The sequence below is a fragment of the Plectropomus leopardus genome, chromosome 21 (genome assembly GCF_008729295.1).
Source record: "Plectropomus leopardus isolate mb chromosome 21, YSFRI_Pleo_2.0, whole genome shotgun sequence".
Lineage (NCBI taxonomy): Eukaryota > Metazoa > Chordata > Actinopteri > Perciformes > Serranidae > Plectropomus > Plectropomus leopardus.
Window position 1 is genome coordinate 6,330,107 of NC_056483.1, and position 22,094 is coordinate 6,352,200.

General features: G+C 38.8%; 2 protein-coding genes across 6 annotated transcripts in view; both read right to left on the reverse strand.

Annotated features, from left to right (window-relative positions):
* Nucleotides 1-1,132: 1,132 nt before the first annotated feature.
* On the reverse strand, nucleotides 1,133-2,634 carry si:ch1073-406l10.2 (uncharacterized protein LOC100536977 homolog). The gene is made up of 4 exons (XM_042510783.1): nucleotides 2,045-2,634; nucleotides 1,861-1,965; nucleotides 1,660-1,761; nucleotides 1,133-1,539 (listed from the first exon to the last, which is right to left on the reverse strand). Exons 1-4 carry the CDS (start codon nucleotides 2,234-2,236, stop codon nucleotides 1,450-1,452), a joined length of 489 nt encoding a protein of 162 aa, XP_042366717.1. The 5' UTR covers nucleotides 2,237-2,634; the 3' UTR covers nucleotides 1,133-1,449.
* A 3,179-nt stretch (nucleotides 2,635-5,813) lies between these two features.
* The window catches only part of slc4a2b (solute carrier family 4 member 2b), a 53,734-nt gene continuing 37,453 nt past the window's right edge, over nucleotides 5,814-22,094 (reverse strand). For 3 of the 5 annotated variants that reach the window (XM_042510106.1, XM_042510105.1, XM_042510108.1), the window contains 18 exons: nucleotides 21,012-21,148; nucleotides 19,345-19,434; nucleotides 17,913-18,093; nucleotides 17,681-17,816; nucleotides 15,896-16,097; nucleotides 15,714-15,822; nucleotides 15,440-15,624; nucleotides 14,896-15,109; nucleotides 14,108-14,314; nucleotides 13,827-13,975; nucleotides 12,819-13,013; nucleotides 12,185-12,412; nucleotides 11,359-11,448; nucleotides 11,087-11,253; nucleotides 10,218-10,471; nucleotides 9,951-10,120; nucleotides 7,937-8,110; nucleotides 5,814-6,839 (listed from right to left, as the gene is read on the reverse strand). In XM_042510106.1, coding sequence (XP_042366040.1) covers nucleotides 6,759-6,839; nucleotides 7,937-8,110; nucleotides 9,951-10,120; nucleotides 10,218-10,471; nucleotides 11,087-11,253; nucleotides 11,359-11,448; nucleotides 12,185-12,412; nucleotides 12,819-13,013; nucleotides 13,827-13,975; nucleotides 14,108-14,314; nucleotides 14,896-15,109; nucleotides 15,440-15,624; nucleotides 15,714-15,822; nucleotides 15,896-16,097; nucleotides 17,681-17,816; nucleotides 17,913-18,093; nucleotides 19,345-19,434; nucleotides 21,012-21,148 — 2,969 coding nt within the window. In that variant the 3' untranslated portion in view covers nucleotides 5,814-6,758. The remainder of the gene's footprint in view (nucleotides 6,840-7,936; nucleotides 8,111-9,950; nucleotides 10,121-10,217; nucleotides 10,472-11,086; nucleotides 11,254-11,358; nucleotides 11,449-12,184; nucleotides 12,413-12,818; nucleotides 13,014-13,826; nucleotides 13,976-14,107; nucleotides 14,315-14,895; nucleotides 15,110-15,439; nucleotides 15,625-15,713; nucleotides 15,823-15,895; nucleotides 16,098-17,680; nucleotides 17,817-17,912; nucleotides 18,094-19,344; nucleotides 19,435-21,011; nucleotides 21,149-22,094) is intronic. The other 2 variants (XM_042510107.1, XM_042510109.1) reach the window with 2 other exon arrangements.

A 22,094-nucleotide genomic window follows, 5' to 3' on the forward strand; every position in this document is an offset into this window, starting at 1 on the left:
CTTTAACACAATGGAGACCTGGATTAGTAATCCAAATCCTGGAAACAAGCCCAACGTGTCATGACAAGTGTTTGGCCCTGGGACGAATCCAAAGGTTGGCAGTGATCGGCGGGTGAATGAACTGTTTTGGCTCTGCTTCATCGGCCCCCTTGTTTTTGCATTTACGGGAAAGCAGGTCACTTAGAAGAAATGTGGGGCTTTCTTTGAATACACTTGACAGGCGGTTAATAAAATTGTTTGGTTTCAAAGGAAAATGAGTAAGCTGTGATTACTCACCGTTGTTAAGTTGCACAACCTCCGTTCTTATGATGCTTTCTTTCTTTTTCTTTCATCTTTTCACAGTTGCAGATGTGGAGCTAGTTTGTTTTTTTAATAGATTTTTTAGGGGCTTTTTTGCCTTTATTGAAGAAAGGAAAGCCCAAGCGTGAAAGAGGGATTTAGCAGCGAGGATTTAACCTCTGTAAATGGGGCTAGTTTGACCTATGTCACAATTCAGTAGTTTACCAGTGGTGTTCAATCTGGGGTTGGCCCCCTCCAAAGGGTCACAGCTGTGGACGATTTGAGTGTCTCCCCTCGTAACCTGCCATCCCCTCCCTCTCCCTGGTCAAAACCAAGATGCTGTCCTATTTGGGTCAAGATCGATAACTTTTTGGTAATTATTACATTTTGAGTGTTTCTATTTTAACTCGCAGAGAAGCAACATCCAGGTCTAAAAAAACGGAGCCAACACAGAAGTGCCGAAAAACTGCAGTTCTTCTAATGGCCACTTGAGGCTGACTCCAAAAAAGAGTCAATCGCTTATAAACCCCCTTTTTAAATCGCCCAACTTTACAGCAGAAATGAGCATGTTTACAGCCTGGTGCAAAATGCAGTTTTGGTCTCTGCAGCTGATTTCAACATTCATGACAAATGAACAGCAGATGAATTTTTATGTAACTCCCCTCTTCATATTCATTATGGTTCAAAGCCCCACACACACACGTCCTCTGAGGGAATGAACAGGCTCGGGGCTGAGTGCCATAGACCGGACCAGCACACTGCACATTGGTGGTTCTGGTCTATTTATAGGTTTTGTTAATACAAGATACATAAAATATCAGCTCTATGCCTTGAAATAATTTCCTAAGTCAGATTTGGTCAAAGTAGCCCCTTTATGCCAACAGATAACGTAAATTAAAGTTTACTGACAGTTTTGTTAAACAATGCAACATTCTAACATATTTGCATAGAAGTTAACAATAAATTCTTGAAGATGTGACAAAAAAATCTCCCTCAAATGTAAAACAACATAACCACAACACGGACAGAAAGCGTATCAGGTTGTGCACATTAAGGACAAGGTAGCAACCTGCTTTTAGTTATAAAACTAGTACCAAAAGTAGCTTTAAAAAAAGGACAAAGAAACCCCAAAAGGTGTCACAGTAGATACTAAACGAGCCATCAAAGTGTTCATTTTGTTCTCGTTGATGCCAGAAGAGTCGGCGATCCGCTGCTGTAACCCAGCATGTTGCAGTGATTCACTCTGGTCGTCTTCATCTCCTGCAAAACAGAACAGAAGACAGAAATGTCAGAAACAGTCTGAAGAAGTTATTTTTCATGTTTTCAGTGTGGATTTGTCATTAACAAAGGTCAACGTGACCTTCATGCGAGTTGACTGACCTCTGTCAGGGCCGGTTTGTGGACACAGTGAACATACGGTTTGGGCTCCTGCTCAATTTCTCCTCCGAACATTTTGTAGCAGATGGCGCAGTCTATCAGAGGCTGCATGAGCGCACACAAACAAAGCAGCACGGGCGAGTTAGAGCAAGCATCGCCCTCAGATTCCACATTTTTGAGTTCAGTTAATCAGGAAAAACTCACTCTGTCGTTTCTGAACTGACACGATGCCGAGTCGACCGTTCCTTTCGCACACTTGGTGGCTTTCAGGTAGAAGTGGTGGTAGATGTAGCTCACATCGAAACCAGGCTGAAGAAAAAGAAGACGTAGATGTCAGCAATTCTCAACCACCACAACTCAAGATAAGACAGATTTGGACACACTCTACCTCGATGTCTGACTTTGAGACACTCCTGAAGAAGAGGAAATGGTGCTGGATTCCTACGTGAGAGTTGAGCTTCTCCAGGGCCAGATCCACTCCTTTCCTGTAGGTTTCAGGAAGCTGGTTGTAAGCCTCCTGAGCATCAGAGGACAAAAACAAAGCTCCAGCGCTGAACAGCAGCAGCAGTAACGCAGCCATCTTTCTCCCCGTGTTTGTGACAAAGGGGACGGTGCAGCGGCCCACCCTCTCTGTGCTGTTTGAACAGGAGAGAACATCCAGCCCCCTTTTTCCTCGGAGACAACAGACTGCAAACACACAACAATACTTCTTTCACTTGACCGTCTGCATTTGATTTTGCTGATTCACAACAGATTTAAAAGTTTTTACATTTTCAGATTTTTAAGTGTGTTGGCCCTGAGAGCTCAATATGTACAACTTTTTAAACATTTAGAAATAGACAAAACTCCTGGGTGATAAATCTATAATGAGGTCAAAAGTGTGTTGTCAAATTGATGTTTCAGTCTTTCGTCGAGTTGATGTCTTATTGTTTTGTAAAGCTGGTGATTTTTTCTCCTTTTGGTCAAGCTGATTTTTTATGTTTTTGTTCAGTTGATGTTTTAGTCTGTTGTGAATTTGATGTTTCATTATTTTATCAAGTTTATGTTGTATTCTTTTGTCAGGTTGATGTTTTATTCTTTTGTCAGGTTGATGTTGAGTCATGCCATATTGATTTTTTTTAGTAATGTCACGTTGATTTTTAAGTGTGACATCAAGTTGATATTTACTGTTTTGTCAAATCATGTTTCAGTGTGTTTTAAAATTGATTTTTTAGTTTGTTGCCAAGTTGAGGAATCTTCAAAATGCTGCTCATGTTGGTGAAGATGTTTCTTGATTTGCATGTGTTTTTGTAATTTGCAGTGTGTTGAGCTCTCAGAGCCACCGTAGTTATAAAACCAATCAAGATAATGTTAAAAATAAATAAAAATAAAGACAGCATTCTCACCAATTTCACACCAAAAAAAAAAGCATACATTCACAACAGTTATGACCATGCACACGCCCACATGCATGCATTTCCCCTTTTTGGAAAATTGCATGAACAGTTGAACAGCTGTCCTTTGGCTCAGGACCAGTCTCTCCACAATACCTCTGACAAGAGTGTGAATCCAGTTAGAAGAAATGCACCTTTTTGCGACAGCCCGCTCCAACAGCCACAGTCAACACACACACACACACACACACACACACACAAACTTGACCTCAATGCCAAATTTCAGCCTCCTGAGGCAAAAACTGTGGCAGCCAAAGGGTGGGGAAATTTTTGGAGACTGACCAGTGAACCAACAGAGCAAGAAATAGAGCTGGTGGTCACAGCTAAAAACAAAAAGTGCTGCACAGTGAGAAAACATAACCAGAAAAGGTACACAAAACACAATAGAAATTAGTTACATAACAACAGAGGTTTAGTCCGGGCATGTTCATCAGTTTCTTGAAGTCCCTGATTTTGTGACTCATTCCTGGTTTCTGTGCATCTCACAGTGAGTTTCTTGCTTTTCTAAATACTGTCAAACTGGCCGAGAGACACAAAAGAAAACCCGGACAGAACAACAGCCAGGATAAATAGAAAATAACTTTTATTTGTCATCAATATTTCAACCATTTAATGTACAAGGGAACATCAGCAAAAGCCTCTGGGACTTTGTATTGCTTTTGAAATGGAACAACATGTTGTATCAGCATTTTGCGACAGATACTTTGGCATACACAGACCGACTTCACTCCATCCACAGGCACAATAAGCAAACATAAAACGGACACGGCCTACTTCTCATCAACATCCCCTTCATTGTCCACAGGCAGGATGCAGCCAAATGTGTGTGTGCATTTAAAAAAAAAAGAAAAAAGAAAGGCTCTATGACAGAAAAATCTTCAAAAACAGCGATAATGCCTCGTTTTGATACATAAATAATGGAGAGATGTTTGATTGATGAGCGAAAGTGCAAACTATTGTAACATGTGTGTCTCTTTACAAACACTTAGCTGATCGCTTCGTGGTCCCACAGGCACTTGAGATTTTGTGCACCTTCGTGACACCAAACAGGCACAAGATCACAGCAACAGTCAGGCTGAGACGGGACAGTTCGGAGGGAAAAGTCGTGTCCGAGACACACACACTCGAGAGTAACAGAGGACTGAGAATTTAAGTTATTTGACACAGTCAAAGCTTCAACCAATCCATGTCACACTGATACAACATGACATAAAACAAAAACACATATATTTATATTTTCAAAAGCCTTCCCTCTCAGTATGAATATGAGATTGTCTACACGGCTTGTGTGGAAATTTGGTCGACCATGTTAACATGAATGAAATGTTTAGTCGATGCCAGAAGGAAAAAAAAGCAAAATTATGACAAAACAAGGAATGTTACGCTGTGAAATTTTTGTTAATTTAGGCTCCTTCAAAAAACGTTTTTAGGAGATGTGAGATGTCTGAACTGCAGCTTATTGTTCTGATCGAGACGACTATTTACACGAGGCATTTGGCACTTTGACAAAGAAACCAATAAATTACAGTGATTCCCATAAACACACCACGTGAAACGAACTACATGAATACATTAGTGCCCTAAACATGTGCGTGGAGACATTTAGAGTATATTCATTATGCCACTGTGTTAATTTTCCACTTAAAAAGTGATCAGAAACATTAGTGTAACGAGAACATTTGATTTTCATATACTGTTTTTGTCATCACAGACCTGCGAGATCGCCCTCTGCTGGTGATATTAAAGGAATAGTTGAAATTTTTGGAAGAAGGGTTGTATGACAAATTTATCCATAGACATGATCTTAATTACAGAACACGGCAGTCGGCTCGTCCCCAGTTTGGAGAGGCAGCCTGGAGTCCGACAACGCAACATACTGCTGTGGACGGGGTCAGAAACAAAACCGATTTTAGCCACCTAAAAAAACAATATTAGTTTAACCCCCTGAAACCTGAGCAAATTGGCACTATTTCTCAAAAACATGGTAAGAAGGCAACGAGCAACAAAAGAAGAAATGACCGTAAATAACTGTTTTTGTAAATGAGGTCTGGAGGCTTTGAAGAGAGCGGAAACAAAAAGCAGTGAAAATACTCTCAGAGTTGCATAAACGTAACCCCTTAAAATTTGATTCAATTTCAGTTTTCTTGTGCTGTGCTGACATGGCTTTCACAAGCTATTTAACGTTTGAAAAAAGCAAATTAATTTCTTTCAAAAAAAGGTAAAGAGTAACTTAAGAAATTAGTCAAAGTGACCAGAAAATGGACTCAAATTTAGACAAACAAAGAAAAATTCTAGGGAAAAATGTCTAAGATACTATATTTATAATTATTTGAACCACATATTTAAAATTACGTTACAGAAAAACAATGTATATACATGTATATATATATTTTTTTTATATATATATATACATTTTTAAGGATTTTTTCGGGTCATTTTCTTTTTTTGTGCCCATTTTCAGGTAATTTTCTTGTTACTTTAAAAAAAACAAAAAAAAAAAACAAATATCCTGCTAATTTTTGGGCCATGTCGTGTTACGTTGCTCTTTGCTTCCAGCTCATGTTTTTGAAGAAAGTCAAACCAATTTGCTCAGATTTTAAAGGTTTGACTGACATCGATTTTTTTGGTAGTTAAAATGCATTTTTGTTGTGGCCTCCGCAGCAGTACATTGCTCAGCTTCCATGTTGGACTCCTGGCTGCTTCTCCAAACTGGGGATGAGCCGACTGACATCTACTGTATGTAATACACTGACTTTGTATAAGTACCTCATACAATGCCAAAAATCAAATATATGCCTTTAAATCACTGCAGGGGCAGAATTCGACTAAACTTGTCATCTAAAATGCTGCGTTTAAGTACAAAAAAAAATGTACGCTTAAAGACAGAAAGGCTAAAAATTAACCACATGTATTTGTTAAAAAGCAAAGTTATGCGACGCTGATATTTAGGGATGCTACGAAGATAAAATGATCACATAAAATACAGTCATTGTTCGGATTTGGTGTCTTAAAAAAAGTGCTACGAGCTTCGGGAGGCGGGTAAAGTGATCTGCTGTCTAAAATAAGACAGAATGAGGAAAAAAACGCACCTCGCGGTATAACTTTTTATTTCCTTCATAAGGCGCTTGGTGAGCGAAAACATGAAAAAAAAAAGCGACAAACTTGAATAGCAATAACTCGGCGTGTTAATATAAAAGAATCCCATATTTCCTCCACATATTCAATGTGAATCAGAGCGACCTTTCAGGGCTAAAAATTAATCAGTCTTGCAAATCTATCTACGGTAATTTCATTTTGAGCTCGAGATCATTTGATTTGAAATCTCTTGTCCCCTGAAATATGTATTTTAAAAAAAGTATATTATGAGTGAGCGCATGCTGTCGACTGTTCGATCTCCTCAAGATTTCAATCTTTAGTGCTTCTAAGTGGCAGAAAAGCCTCCAGTAATCTGGTAAAAAGCTATTTAAATAGATGAAGTTGACCACAGTAACAGCTAACCAGACCTCTGACGTACTCTGCGTTCATGTCTCGGGGATATAAAGCGGGTACACAGTGATGTGGCGTGACATTGTGAGTGTTTCAAGTTTGACTCCGGATCTCATTGGTTGGTAGAGTGACAGATAGATTTTGGTGTTCGCTAAGAGGAGTTAGGTGGTGACGTGTCGTGGGTTACACGGGCATGTGCATCTCTGAGTACTCATCGTGACAGTCGCGCTCGTCAAACTTCGGCTCTGCATCATCCGCGTCCAGCTGAAAGAGACGAGACATCAGGGTGAATTATTCTGAACATGCAATAAGGGAAGGTAGCTTTATTTGAATGGCACATTTTATACAAAAGGGCAATTCAAAGTGCTTTAAAGAGCAATAAAGAATTTTTTTAATAAAAAACACAGAACTTTGCTATACAAGAAGAGATAAAATAAAATGCAGAGCCGAAGTTTGAAGAAATTAAAAAATGAATTTTTCATTACTAAATTATTTCAAATTTTTGAAATAATTTATTTTGTTGTTTGTTTCAGAAAAACATACAATTAATGTCACTGGTGCCTGTACGAATGATTTTTGCAACATACACTTATTCATTCTTGATTTTATTTTTTCTTTGCCATTTTCTAACATGTTGTGGTTGCATGAGAAATTTGTCAGTGTTTTAATGTTTTGGGTGAAAACCCCCGTTTGGTTTCTTTATTGTCAAAACCAATGCAGCACAATCAGACACCACAGCTTAGAGGAAAAAAATGGGGAGTTCAACGTAAAAATAACTCAAATAAATAAAATTAATATAAACAAACTGCAGCAAAACATGCACAAGTTACAATAATGGAATTAAGCATTAGAAATAAATAAGGTAAATAAAATAAATAAACTGCTACAGAGATTTTATGTGATGCTTGGCAGTGCTTTTTCTATGTGCTTAAGAAATTCTTGATACTTGTTCCCAATTTTAATCTTTTTAAAGACATAACTAAACAAAAAATGGCAGTTTTGACTGATTTTGTGGAGTTTTACTGACATAAAGTCAAGTGACAGAATAATACAGTCAAATATATTTAATTTCGGACGGAGAATTACAGTTAAAACAAATTATGTCCCCCTTCCTTAGATTTGTAATCTATATCACTTAAATATTCATCTAAATCTTTGCAAAAATACAGCATAAATTCACAAGTAAAGAATATGATACATTTTTAATTTTGACTCTGTTGGTGATTAAGAAGTTAAACTCCTTTTAATAAAAACCTACTGCTGTCTTATTCGGTTTCAGACAACACTTATGTTAACTTGCTGCTGAGCAGGTGGTGCAGGTGTATAAAGGCGGACTTTGCGCCCTCCTGTGTTTAACTTACACACGCCATCTCTCTGGCAGTGAAGATTCGGCGCAGCACCCACATCTTAACAGGGATGGTGAGGATGAGGACGAAGGGGAAAGCCAGCGACGCCTGTGTGGACATGACGGCCCACAGGACCGCCAAACACACCACCTGGATGCAGGTGAACAGATGCATGCGCAGCGTACGAACCTGAAGGAAAAGAAAGCGCATTTATTTTAAAACTAAAAAGATAAATTTTGCCAAAAGGATTTAGCTCACAAAAACATCACTTTTGACATTTCAACTTGGCAAAATTCAGAGATTTTGTGGTTCACAATAGTTACGACTGCGTGAGACACTTTCTTAATCTAAATCGATAGTCACTGATTAGTTGTTTCAGTAATTTGTTAAAGAAAAATGCCAAACATTCATCTGTTTCGGCTTTCTCACATATGAAAATTTGCCATTTTTGATTGTTTTAAAAATCTTTGCTTTTGTACCTTTTGTGATGGACATTTAAAAACATTTTAACAACATTTTATAGACTAAACCATTAATAAACAGATATATTAGTAGTCAAATTATTTAGTTGCAGCCCTAAAACTTTAATTTATTTTATTACTGAATGTGAAAATGTTTAAAGCATTGCTCCTTTTAATAATATTTTCTGGTGTGCCAGAACTTTCCCACACTTTCACATAATTAAATGTTTTTTACTCCTCTGAGACAGATGTCTAAAAATCATGAAAATGGCTGCTGGTTGTCACAGACAGAGTGCTTGAAACCTTTTTTTTAAGATCTTGTAATTTATCCTATGACTACAAGAATGATAAAAAAAAAAAAAACTTGTTAATTTGATCTTATTTAGTCGTTATTTTTCTTGAATTTCTGCATCATTTTAAATCAAGCGAGACAGCAAAGGCAGGACAGAGAGAGGAGACGACAGCAGCAAAAGGCCCCGAGCAGCTGCGATAAACGGCGATGGCAGCGCTCCACCTGGTGGGCCATCAGGGCGCCGCTTTAGGAGACGAAAACTACTCAGAGTGGTGAATGTGCACAGACGCTCCTCTTTCATCTAGATGCCGCTATTTCTTTCTTTGTTTTTACTTGTGCATTTTATGTATTTTTATTGTCTATTTCTTTTTGCAGCACTTTGGTTAACCTTGGTTGTTTTAAAATGTCCTATATAAATAAATTTGACCTTGACCTTTCTAACACTGGTCACAACTTTTATTAAATTTGATTTATTTGATTATTTAAATTGATTAAAGGAAAAACAGAAGGGATGGAGAGAATGTAAATGAAAAAAAAGATTAAGGTGAGGGGAAAGGGACTATGGGTAAGTTAAGGTAACAAAAATACAACTGATTAAGTCAAGAAACCAGAGTTGCAGAAGAAAGTTAGGTTTCGGGAAGTTTAGGGAAAGGGGAAAGGGACGTTTTAGGAAACAATAATGTTCGGAGGTTCAGAAATAAAACTGGAAACAGGTTGACATATCAAAAATAGAGTTTACATCATTTATGAATATTTGATTAAATGTTTTTTTTAACCCTTGAAAGCATACATGACCCTGACTTTGTTGGGAGGTCAGATTTACCACCAGAAATATCTAGCAGTCTTCATCACTGCAGCTAAATTATTCTTCGCCATTGGAAAAGTCATTATCAACCAGAAATTAATGGCGGGGTGAAGATGTTGACTGATTGTGTTTCCTTTGAATTAATGCGAGTTAAGTTAAATGATTTAAATCAGATTTGGGAACATTTTGGAATTCTAAAAATGGTGAAAATAGGTGCCTTTAACATGTTGGCGTAGGAAGACTCATTCATTTTATTTTACTTTCTTTAATTAGCGTCACTCAAAGGGACACTGTATCTCCTATGTAACAAATTCTGATATGCTTTGTTATGTTTATGTGCTGATATATGTATACTGTTCTGTATTTTTTTAAGATAGCTGTATTGTTTATATTGATGTGTCTGTTTTTCATATAATGTTTGACTAATCCAAAGACTTAAATAACAAAAAAAACCCCAAAAACCACTCTTACCTTGCGCACGTAGGTGTGGTCAGGGTGATACTTTGGTGGCATGAGCAGCAGCATCATCCGCTCTGTTAGCTGGATACCATTGAGTGACATCACGCCCATGTAGAGGAAGATACCAAACAGCACCGCCAGCGGGATCTGACGCAGCAGGTCGCCGATCACGATAGACATACCTGAGCGGAGGAGGATGGGAAATTAAATGTTATAATATCTGTTTTTTAATGGATTTTGGCTCCATTAGTTAGCAGTGATGATATTTCCGACACTCACCAACCATGATGGCCACCAGCAGCCCGGTGACCCTCTGCTCCTTCACCTCCTGGATGCGAGGCTTGTCTCCGGGGGCGACGGCCTTGCTCATGACAGTGAGGGCGTTGACGTGGGTCACCGAACGCACGGTCGCGGCGGCCATCCACGGCAGGCCGAACAGAGCCGAGCTGCCGCCCAGCACCACGATCAGCAGCAGGTCCAGATGGAAACCAGAACCCTTCACCAGCATCCGCTCCTTCTTACTCACTATCAGGCTGCAGGACGTCAGGGGAGGAACGCAGACGTAAACAACAGGATTCGGATGATTATAAATCAGTCATCAGTGCGGCTGAGTTTGATAAGAAGCTTGTTATTCAGAAAAATTTGACTCGCAAGGTTGAGTTTGTTTTTGTGTTCGGAGCGGACAGCTGTGTTGGTCATTTATATATTTTTAACTTACTCAGTTTATATTGATTAAGCATGCATCCACTTTTAAATACATTTTATTATTTTAACTCATGTTGGGATTGTTTTTTCGAATATATATTATATGTATGAAAGGTGCTGTACAAATAAAGTTTATTTTACTACTACTAATTATAATCTTAAAATTGCTAGATTATTAAGTGTAAGACTATAAATACAACTTTTAAGTCACTTTCAGGCTGTGCAGTAGACATCAAAACACACGTAAAAGGACAATTCATTACAAAATTAAAAATACATGTTTTTCCTCATGTCTGTCGTGCTTTTTTAATCAGTGTAGATTGTTTTGGTGAGTGTTATTTTCAGACATCTCTGCGGCAGATATCTCCAACACTCTGCATACAATTATGTCCACGATGGCGTAAATCTGCTGACATTCCTGTGTGATGTGACTCGTAACTCACGTGGTGATCTGAGTCTCCATGAAGATAAGGATGAAGACCAGCAGAGCGGGCAGACAGCAGGCAAACATCATCCAGATGGGGAATTCACCGTTGCTACCCAGAGGACTGATGATCCAGCCACGTTTGTTGGGACTCGTCACGGAGAAACCTGAAGGAACGCTCAGTTTCTGAACGACCACAGGAATGAATGTAAAGATAATGAATGTCTGTGCATCTTTGGCAGAAAAGGTCAAACATTTACATGATATTTAATGTTAGTATTTGTTTCTTACCTGTGTGTATGTGTCATTTATACTGTAATCCACCAGGACCATGATAAGGATGGCAATCGGGACGCCAAAGTCTCCGATAACCCTGCGCAACTGAACACACAAGAGAGTTTGAGCAGAACTGGCAGCTTCATATAACATATCCAAGAAAAAAAAATAAAATTCATTTTAAGACTGAAATACAAATACTGAACTTAACCTTCTTGTTATGTTTAGAAACATTTACCTTTATTATGTATTCAGACACATTTTTATCAATGCATTTTCATGATTAGAATTAGAGATGAATTTTAAAATGTGACTGAGGGACTGTTCATTATTTATGAGAGGGAAGGGACTTATGTTTTTAATTTTGACTGGGGCATTCACTGTTAAATGGCAGTATTTTATATTTATCTTAATGCTGATTTAAAAAAAAATGCTCATTTTTTTTGCTTTAAAAATGTTTGGTGATTTGTAAAGGGAAAAAAATGGCATTTTTCTTTAATTTCTTTTGGGCGATTTTTAAAGAATTTTTTTTTTTCTTTTGTTAAAATTTTTGGTCATTTTTAAAGAAAATATGCCTTCCAAACCCACAGCCTGCAGGTTTTCTTCTTTAAAAATTACCAAAACTTGCATCTGCAATGGTCCTTGAACACAGTATTTGTTATTATACAGGTTTGTGAAACTAAATTCCATGACATTTCCAAAACTTTCAGGGTATATTTAGTTTTACAACACATTTCCAGGCTTGGAAATTTCATGACTTTTCCAGGTTTTTTGCAAACATATGAACCCTGTAAATAAAGAGGTTGATGTTACAGGACTGAAGGTGGATTTAGCGCCTCACCCTTCCAGGGAAGAAGGCGCTGTTCTTGAACTTGCGCAGGTAGAAAGCGATGAAAAACGTTCCGGCCATGAGAACCAGAGAGAGCAGCGCGGTGTTGGGCTGGCCTCGGACCGCCACCGTCACCGGCATCGTGTCGTTGCTCAAAACCAGGGTGATATTTTCTGTCGAGGCGTCTCCTTCTGTGCCGTTGTTGAGGGAGCAACGCTTCAACGGGTGCTCCTTAAAAATCTGCCCGAGGACACAGAGGGTTAAAATTAACACATAACAGGATACACACACAAATATGCATGCACACACACATCCGCTTGGATTATCGTTTATCACTCTTACAGGTGCCACAACCTCTGGAAACTGAGATTCTTTCAAGTCTGTGCCATGAAACTCTAAAAATAGCAAAACTTCCAAAATCATAAGCTTAGATAATATTTAAACTCTTAATCCATTTACTTTCAAAGCCAATCAATCACAGAAGATTTCAGGTGCACTTGTTAGAAAAACATACTCATTTCGACCCCGACATTTGAATATCGTCCAAAGATTAGTCTGTTCGGTTTAGTGTCGGGGACATGAACACGCAGCATGCCAACAAAAACTTTTTATAATCAGGAGTTGTTATTTCAAGTCTCAGGTGTACCCTGCCGAGCTTGATGAAAGTCTCGCAGATGAAGATGAGGGAGATGAGGAAGGAGAAGATCTCCTGGGTGAAGCGGGAGACAAAGCGGACCAGGAAGCTTCCCTCGAAGGCCACCGTGACGATCACGATGATGATGAGCCAAAACCCGATCCAGACGCGGCCCGTCAGGTACTCTATGTTGTTGGCTTTGCAGAACTGTGAGGCGAGGCAAGGCAGCTTTATTCGTATAACACATTTCATACACAGGGCAATTCAAAGTGCTTTACAGAGCAATAAAATATAAAAACATAATAAAACATACAGATTTACAATAAAAGTGAAAGATATGAGATAAACAAGGTGAAATCAATTACTAAATGATAAAAAAAAAGAGGCGAGCAACTCTTTTAAAAAATGACCCTGAAAACATATCGTCTTAAACAGCTTTTTTACCATGAGAGACACACAACGCTCTACCCAAGCTGGAACAGTTTTGAGTGTTTAATAAGAGATTTTTAGATTTTTTTGTTTTGTGCATGCTGTGATTACTTGGGTGGACTCAGCTGGAAAAAATAAGACTTAACTAATCTCACACTGGAGAAATTCACACATTATAGGAGCTCAAGAGCCAGAAGCAAAAAAAAAAGCAAAAAAGAGTTAAGTTTGTACTCAGATACAATTTATCTTTTTGGATTATATTGATGCTGAGTTGATGAGAAAACTGTTGACATATTAAGACTTTTCACATGTGTTTCTAGAGTTATGTGTTTTTGCAGACAAGTAAGGAATTGCGAATATAATTCTTAAAAGGAGTTGGGTGTGATGTCTGACTCCGAAAAAAAGATGGGAAATAATCTCAAGAGGAATCAAGTTGCAGTCTTGAAAAGAGTGACCCTGCAATTTTTCATGGGTTTTAGAAGAACATTCATATAATTTTGAGCCTTACACATAAAGATAAACTCGATTTTTACATTGCAGGCTGTCGCTGTTGTCCAGACACACTCATAATTGGCTGATTTATCAACTTACAGTGTAAAAGGCTTCTTCAAAGACCAGCAGGGGTCCCGAGAAGCCCACAACGAGCAGCGGCTGCGCTCCGAGCAAACAGAAGATCACACCCTGCACTGCTGTCGACACAATCAGCTCAGAAACACCGATCAGACCGTCTGTCTTCTCACCTAGCAACACAACAAATTAACAGATTAGTCGAGTGAATCAACAAGACAAAAACATGACAGGGGATCGACATACGAGACGATAAACTGTGAATCAACAGTAACTCGACCCCTGCTTCTCCTGGTGCCACTCACCCAGCAGGCCTCCGAATGTTATGGCTGGAGAGAGGGCAGCGAAGTAGATAAAGATAACGGCAGCCATGCACTGACTGTTCAGGGCGTCCTTGAAGTCACTGAGGTACTTTGGGTAACGCCGCCGCACGTCTCGTATCAGCCCGCCGAAGGGGCGTCCGGTGCGCTCTAACGGGTCGTCTGACTTTTTCAAGGGTGTGAGCAGAGCCTCTGTGTGACGGGAGAGCAGGTTATTTATTACAAGAGCAGGAAATCACATGACAGAAACAGATGTATGATAATAAAACTTAAATTTATGGCCTATTGTTTGCTTAAAGCACTGAACACAGCAGGCTTATATTTGGGACAGGTGTCTATAAGGGACAGGCTTTTAGCTCCTTTCACACAAAACTGTTACTCAGGAAAGATGCAAAAGATAAAATCAATTTATTTATTAAACTCTTTGTGATCTGGGAAAATTAGCTTTTTGAAAAAAACATGGGAAGAAGGTTATAGGCAATAAAAGAGGAAATGACTCAGAAGTCTGTGAAAACTACAAGAAAATTACCCCCCCCCCCAAAAAAAAAAACCAAAACCAACAACTCGAAAATCAGACAAAAAATACAAAAAATGAACTGAAAAAAAAGCTTAAAATTTACAATAATTCCATAAAATCTAATCTATTTATAAATCTATTTATAAATATAGTTCAGTGGACATTTTTCCTTTGCTTTTTTAAAAATAGTCTTCTAAATCAGCTAATCTCCCTTTTGCATCTCTCTCTTTTTATTAGAAGTTTTACAGAGGATTACCTTTTTCTTCAAAGCTTTTCGGCTCTTTGGCCATTTTGACTCCCTGCTCCTCCCTCTTGCGCAGCATCTCCCTCTGAAAGCGAGCGACGGATCGCAGCAGCTCATCGCCTCCCATCTCTGAAGGCGGCAGCACGATGCTGCAGTCCAGGAAGCTGTTGATTGCGTTCAGCAGGTCCTGCCTGTCGTCCGCCAGGTACGCTGCCTCGTGGAATTGCTGTATGGCGATTCGCATATAAACAAACGTAATCAATAAAATATTTTTTACAGATAATTAAATAGAGATATTTTTTTTTTTTATAGATATGTTTGGCAGTTTATATGGCAACAGCTTTTTTTATTTCCAGTCTTTTCTATTCTGGTCACAAACTGGCTGATAAAGTGACATCCAACTGCTTCAGGGGACATGAAACTGAATTATTATTATTATTATTATTATTATTATTATTATTATTATTATTATTATTATTATTATTATTATTGTTATTGTTATTGTTATTATTATTATTATTATTATGTGTGATTTTTTTATCTACACCTCTCTCACCTTGTCAGACATCAGGGTGGAGATGGAGCGTCCAATCTGGTGGTAGTCCATGCTGGTGGTTGGGGGTCCCAGCAGAACGAAGAGAAACCTGACCGGCACGGGGACCTCAAGGACGGACTCCAGCAGCACCGCCTCCTGCAGCCGCACAAACGCCATGGTGGGCTGCTCGAGGAAGTCCACACTGCCTGGAAGACAGGGGGACATGAGGGTCAATTTACAGACAGCAGAAGTGATTTTAAGTGTTGTGTTTGTGGTTTTTAAGATTTTCACTCACCCACAAGGACGACCGTGGCCTCAGCATTTTCAGGAATCTTCTCCAGCAACTTTAGCTCATGTTTGGATTTGGAGCGATGCATCCCGGACACCAACGTCGGCTCCTTCTGCTGAACATTTACAAGAAGCAAAGTCAATGAAGAATAATTGTAACTGCGACTTCTGAAAACACTTCAAACTCACCTGCACCTCATTCTTCTCGATGTCGACGCGTGTCTCTGTGTCCCCCGCGGTGTGGGTGGTGCCCATGAGCGGGTCGGTCACTGACGGCTCTGGCGGATGGTTGTGATTGGCACTGTGGTGATGTGCTATCAGGCTGCCCAGGCTGGCTGCGGAGATGTTCCTGGGGAAAGGGCTACTGTGCTCCTTCTCATCGCTCGGGTGACTAGGGGAGGCGGGGAGAGGAAGCGAGAGGTTGAGCAGGAGGAAGAGAGGCAGTGACCAGGCATGAAGCCACCTAGTAGCAGGAAGTGTGCAGCAGTGAGAGAAAAATCTGTTTAATCGCTGTTTGTGCTCATAATTAACACAATGAAGCCATATTCGCTTTAAAAGTCAAAGTATAGTCTTGTGTCAGCAATGCATACAGTAATTAATAAAACAAAAAATCACCAAAATACGCACCAAATAAACTTTAATGTCCATGGTAGGGCAGGATCGAATAGTTCAAAGCTTCATTCATAACGTTGGCATCTGAATTCTAAATCCACATTTGAATGCTGTGCAGCTTTTTGTTATTTTGCATGTCCATTCATTCTGTTTAAACCCAGTATTTCTGCACAGTTGCAGATAATGATTATGCTGCATTACACAAATTTAATTTGTATTATATTATTTGTAGGATTAGATTTCATCTGTTGCAGCATAAGGCTGTTTCCAACTCCACAGTCTTGCAAATTAAGAACGTAAAAATGTAAATATTTGTGGAATAAATACTGTAATAATTATTTTCAAAATTCACAACATTTTTTATCTAATAAAATATTCTGCTTCAATCCATATTTGTCAGTGTTCAGTCTTCAAAAAGTTTTACTTTTTTTTATAACCACAGTAACAAAAAAATGTGGCTCTAAAATTTTGACGGTAACATTGTTAATTAAAAAAGACTAATTAATTTAATCTGATTTAAATGTAATATTTTGTTTGGGGATTTTGAAGTTTTCTTTTTAGGGTTGACACAATAAAGTATCAATACAGATGTTTAAGCTTTTCTCAATTCAACTGACTTCAAGGCAAAACTTCTATTGCTCATTTGTTAAGATTTAATAGTACAACATGACCAGCTGTGGTTTGGCTGTTTATCCCCAGCAGTAATAAATGTCAACCTGCGATCTCTGATAACCTTTTTGCCCTCTCAATTTGTTTAAACTTTGAAAGATTTTGAGAAGCCTAAAGACGCAACTATCCAGTATTTAACAAAAAAAAAACACAAATAGAAAAAGTCAGACAAAATGAACAAGTTTGTGCAACATAAATATACATTTTTCTTTCTATTGCCTCTAATAATCTTGCACTGATTACTTTGCGGCCTCTAACAGTGTAAAAAGTTTTCCCTATTACTACAAATAAATCAGTGTGCTCTGGTCCTTCTGTCCTCTGAAGTTTATCACACTTGTTTTGAGAAGTAGCTGAAAAAGCTGCAGATTTCTGGAAGATGCACAAAGAACTAGTTTTCAACTAATCTAACAGATTTAACTTGGGATATCCACAGAGAGCTGACTCATGTTGGTAACAAGAAGTGCAGGGTTAGGGGTAGGTTTAAAATAACTTTCCAGCTTTTACTCAGACATGACTAAACAGTTGATCTCCTGTAATAAAACTTTGCCTCATAAACTTAAAGAGAGCTCTGCCAGATTGTTGTAACAAAGAAATAAATCTATCAGTGTAGCAAAAATCCCCTCAGTAGGTTACTTTATATCCTCTTTCAGGGAAATCTCTGCTTGTTTGCTGCAGTGTGGAGCTGCAGGTCACCTGTGTTTCAGCAGCAGGGCCCTCAGGACGTTGGCTCGGTCCTCAGCTTTGATCTGGTCAGAAATGATCATCTGCTCCACCACCTGGTGGGCGATGCCAGGCAAGGTCTTCTGGTCCAGGTCCAGCAGCACTGCACCTGTGGACGCACACATGCCGAGCTCAGTACTCTGTCAAATGCATCACTGACTTCTGAAAAAAAAAAAAATGTCCACAATTAACTCCATTTCTTTACCGTGCGAGATGGTCTTTCTGAGCTCCAGCAAACTGCGGAAGGACAGCGAGGCCACGTGAGGTTTCCCCCAGCGGTCCGTCTCCTCCTCCACGTCCTCCTCAAACTTGATCCATCTGGCCGTCTCCTTCCACTGCATCTCCTGGTTCTTGTCCATAGTCAGCTCGTTCAGCTCCACAAACACCTGGAGACACATTCAGGTGGAGTTGAGACATGCAGGGAGCATTCATGTGCAGAACATGCATGTTAAGCATGTGCCAAATATTCACCTCAATCGCCAAAGTGCTTTGGATTTAGCCAGATGATACACTCAAACCTGGTTTAGTGGTAGAACTTTCTGGGATTATCTCGCACACCAACATCAGAAAACAGACTCCATGCTAACCAGTTTATTTAAGTCAGGGTTCCCTCACATTTCCACGGACAAAATTTAATTACTTTTCAGGGAATTATAATACATTTCACACATAATTTGCTTGCATAATTTTCCAGATTCAAACTCTGTTCAAACATAATTTCAGCTAGCTGGCGTATATGAAAGAAAAGACGGAAAGTGAGGACAATAAAGAAATGCGTGTGATAGTAAACAAAACACTGATGCATATTACAGCTACAGTACGTTATGTCGACAGCTACAGAAAATAAATTTGATGTTATGCTACATTTTGTGGAAAGCTATCCACAAAAGATTACTGAAGCATTTTCATTAAACACAGCAAATATTTCATGACTTTTCCAAAACTTTATATATATATATATTAATAATTTTTTAAAATTTTCTAAAACATTAGGATGCATGTTGCAATGTTTTCAGAGGTGCTTTTGCAATGATATTGCAAGTGTCATTTCAAATGAATATTGTAAAAACAGTTGCGTTTTATTTTAAGTATAATTATTTTAAATCTGAAAGTTTGGTTTTAATAAAACAGCACTATTTTAAGTGTTGTAGGTAACCTTACCAAAGAGGCTAAATAAAGCTTTCATACCATGTTTTAACATTTTATTCCAGATTTTTAAAAATTCCCTACCTTTAAATGATTTTTACTAATTCCACTTTTCTATGCCTGGAAAATGTGACAGTAAAATTCCATAAGGTTTTCCATGACTATGGAAACCCTGTTTAATTCACACACACAAAAGAGAAATCTGGTCCATGTTATTACCCTAGACGTTTAACTAAAGTTGCAAAAACCACAGAAAAACAGCCAATTAACACTAAAAAGTCAGAGATCATAATCTTAAGCTCTGTCAGAGTCAAATATCTGTTAACAGGTAATTAATTGAACACCATGCTGGTCAGTCACAATCCTCCGTGAGACCAAAAAATCAGGCAGTAAAACTCTCCCTTCATTTATCATCTGCTGCTGCTGCTGCATGCCTGTAAAATCACGCTCACACCGAGCAAACCTGACGCTGGCCGGTCACCCAGCCTCACCTTCTTGTACTGAGCCATTGGACCGGAGTCCATGTCCAGCAGGACGCCTCCCAGCCTCGAGGCAGAGCGGTACACAACCACCGGCAACGACTGCAGGAGCGAGACGGTGCAGGAGAGGACTCAAACACTGACACAACCGACAGCGGCACAAAGGACGGGACCCTCGCTCTCACACACATGCCCACTGCAGGTAGCGCATCACACACACCTGACAGGGACCTGTTGTTTACGCCGGGCTGCCGGGGGCTCGGGCAGAGCCGTGTGTGAGAATGTGTGTGTGTTAATAAAACATAGCTCTCTCTCTGCAGAGCTCCCAGTGTCTGGTTACCTGAGCTTCTCTCTCCCCTCTTTTTTTCTTTTCTGTGTGTGAAAGGAAAGAACTCATTCATTCATTTTTAATTGTCTCCTTCCCTCCCTGTCCCGTCCACAAAAGAGACGAGGCAGTGCTAAAATTGAGAGAGGGAGAGAGGAGATAACATTTCCCAGGATCTGCTACGATTCATGGTTATATTTTTAAATATTAATGGTAGTCTGTCATGCAAAATAAAGATTCTAAAGATTATTTTGGGGGCTTTTTTGCCTTTATTAGACAGGACAGATTAAGTTTGAAAGAGGGAGAGAGAGAGGGGACGACATGCAGCAAAGGCTCGCAGGCTGGAATCAAACCCGCGGCCACTGTGATGAAGACACAGCCTCTGTACAGTGGGCACCCGCTCTACCAGGTTAGCTAATGGGCACTCCCAAAATAAGGATTCTTAGTTTTTCTAACTTCGATAAAAAATTTTTTTTTAAAAATCGATACAACACAGTATCACAATATTTTGTGTGGCAATATTATATCGATGCACAGACTCCACGTATCGTTTTTTTAATTATATAAAATATAATGACACAATACAAATTAAACTTGTAGCAACCTACTAAAATAAAAGTGAGATAAACAGACTGAACATTTTATCTTGTTAGATTTAAGTTTAAAGTTTTCCTATGGGGAAATAATTTGCAGTTGAAAAAAGGTAATAAATTGCAATGTATTCCTGTTTGTTATCACGATACTTAGTATATTGTTTTAACTCACAATATCGCATCATGTCTTCAGTATCATAATAATATTGTATCCTGTTAATAATGTATCCCGGGGCCATTTGTGTTTCACATATTCCTTAAACTGCAGATGAGTTTTTAAAAAAAAAAAAAGGCCAGTCAGTTGTTTTTCATGTTTATATCTGACATGGTTGACGAGACACATATCTACATATTTAATATAAACATATGTTTAGTGTGTTTAGTGTATGCATGTACGTGTATACATACGAGAAATTTTAAATGAACTACATGAATAAATTAAATAAAAACATAAATAAAGTCTTTTTTTTGACTAAAGAAATGCATGTATTTTGGGGAGTAGCATACAGCTGGAAAATGACATTGAGACTATACTACATGAGTTGAGAGAGAATTTGTGAATTCATGTTGTTTATTGCGGACATTGTGACTTCAATTCATCAAGAATTTTCTCTGAATTCTTCATCCACTGTGGAGGCATATGAGGCATTTAATAAGGCACTAATGAGGCTAAAACCAGAGACAAATGTCATCAAACTCAGCGTGGCATTAACTGACGTGTGTCCTGCTTTAACGTTCAAGTGAGAACCGTGATGTCTCACCTCATGTGGGGTTCGGTCCTGCTTCCGGCTGCGGGTGGTCGGCTCTTTGTGGTCCTTGCCGATGTGCACCACTTGTCCCTTGGTGCTCTTTCTGACCAGGTGTCTGCGGACGCCGGGAACATCTTCGAAGCGATGACCTGGGGAAGAAATAGAGAATAAGAGAAATTCCATCACTACAGTCAATATCAACATTAATGTTATTTTAAAAACATCTGAAAAAGACACTAGCACTTCATTGATTTACTTCTGATGCGTTTCACTTTGTAAATACAAACTATTACTCACTTAGTCTTGAAATCTTTGTTTTTTTCTTTTTATGAATCATAATTGTAATATAATAGTAAATATCCACTTGTAAATCTAAAGTGGTATCTCCATAAGCCATATTTGGCTTCTAGCCTCTCCTGCACAGTGTTTTAACTTGTTTTTTTAATTAAGATTTTTATTATTTCAATGTAAACAAACAGACAATAGCAAGAGGCCTGTGACAAATACACATTTTTATAAAAGCCACAATAAACATTCAGCAGTTCCAGCCATACAGTTGGATCATCAGTGTCAATGCTGTGAGCTAAAAAAGTCCCATGACCTGTTAAAGCTCTCGCCTTCAACATCTGTCCACATGATTTCCCCTTTTTACAGTAAATCAGTGAACAAAAAGTTAAGAATGTTAGTGTTAAAATTTCTCTTTTTCTCTCATTTCTATAGATTTTTAAGTGCAAATAAAAACTAAACTAAATTAAGTGAAAGATGTGCTAATGAAGAGGGGAGGATGGAAAATGATGCTCGACTTGTGACACTTGAACGCTCATTGTAACCAAAAATCAAACAGCATATCAATTTAATTAACATGATATCCAAATAATATCAGCACAGCACATACACTGCGTGACTTTACAGTCTTGTTTTGTGTTTTTGCAGCCCTCAGCGTGATGCACACATTGACCTTGCACCCCAAGTTCAAATCTCAGCCCAACGGAGTCAAAGAGGTCCCGACCGCTTTGCTTTTGTGTCTGTTTCAGTCCCTCAGCAGGGAGTCGAGTTACTCAGGCTGGCAGCACACCAGGCATGTGAACAGGATGT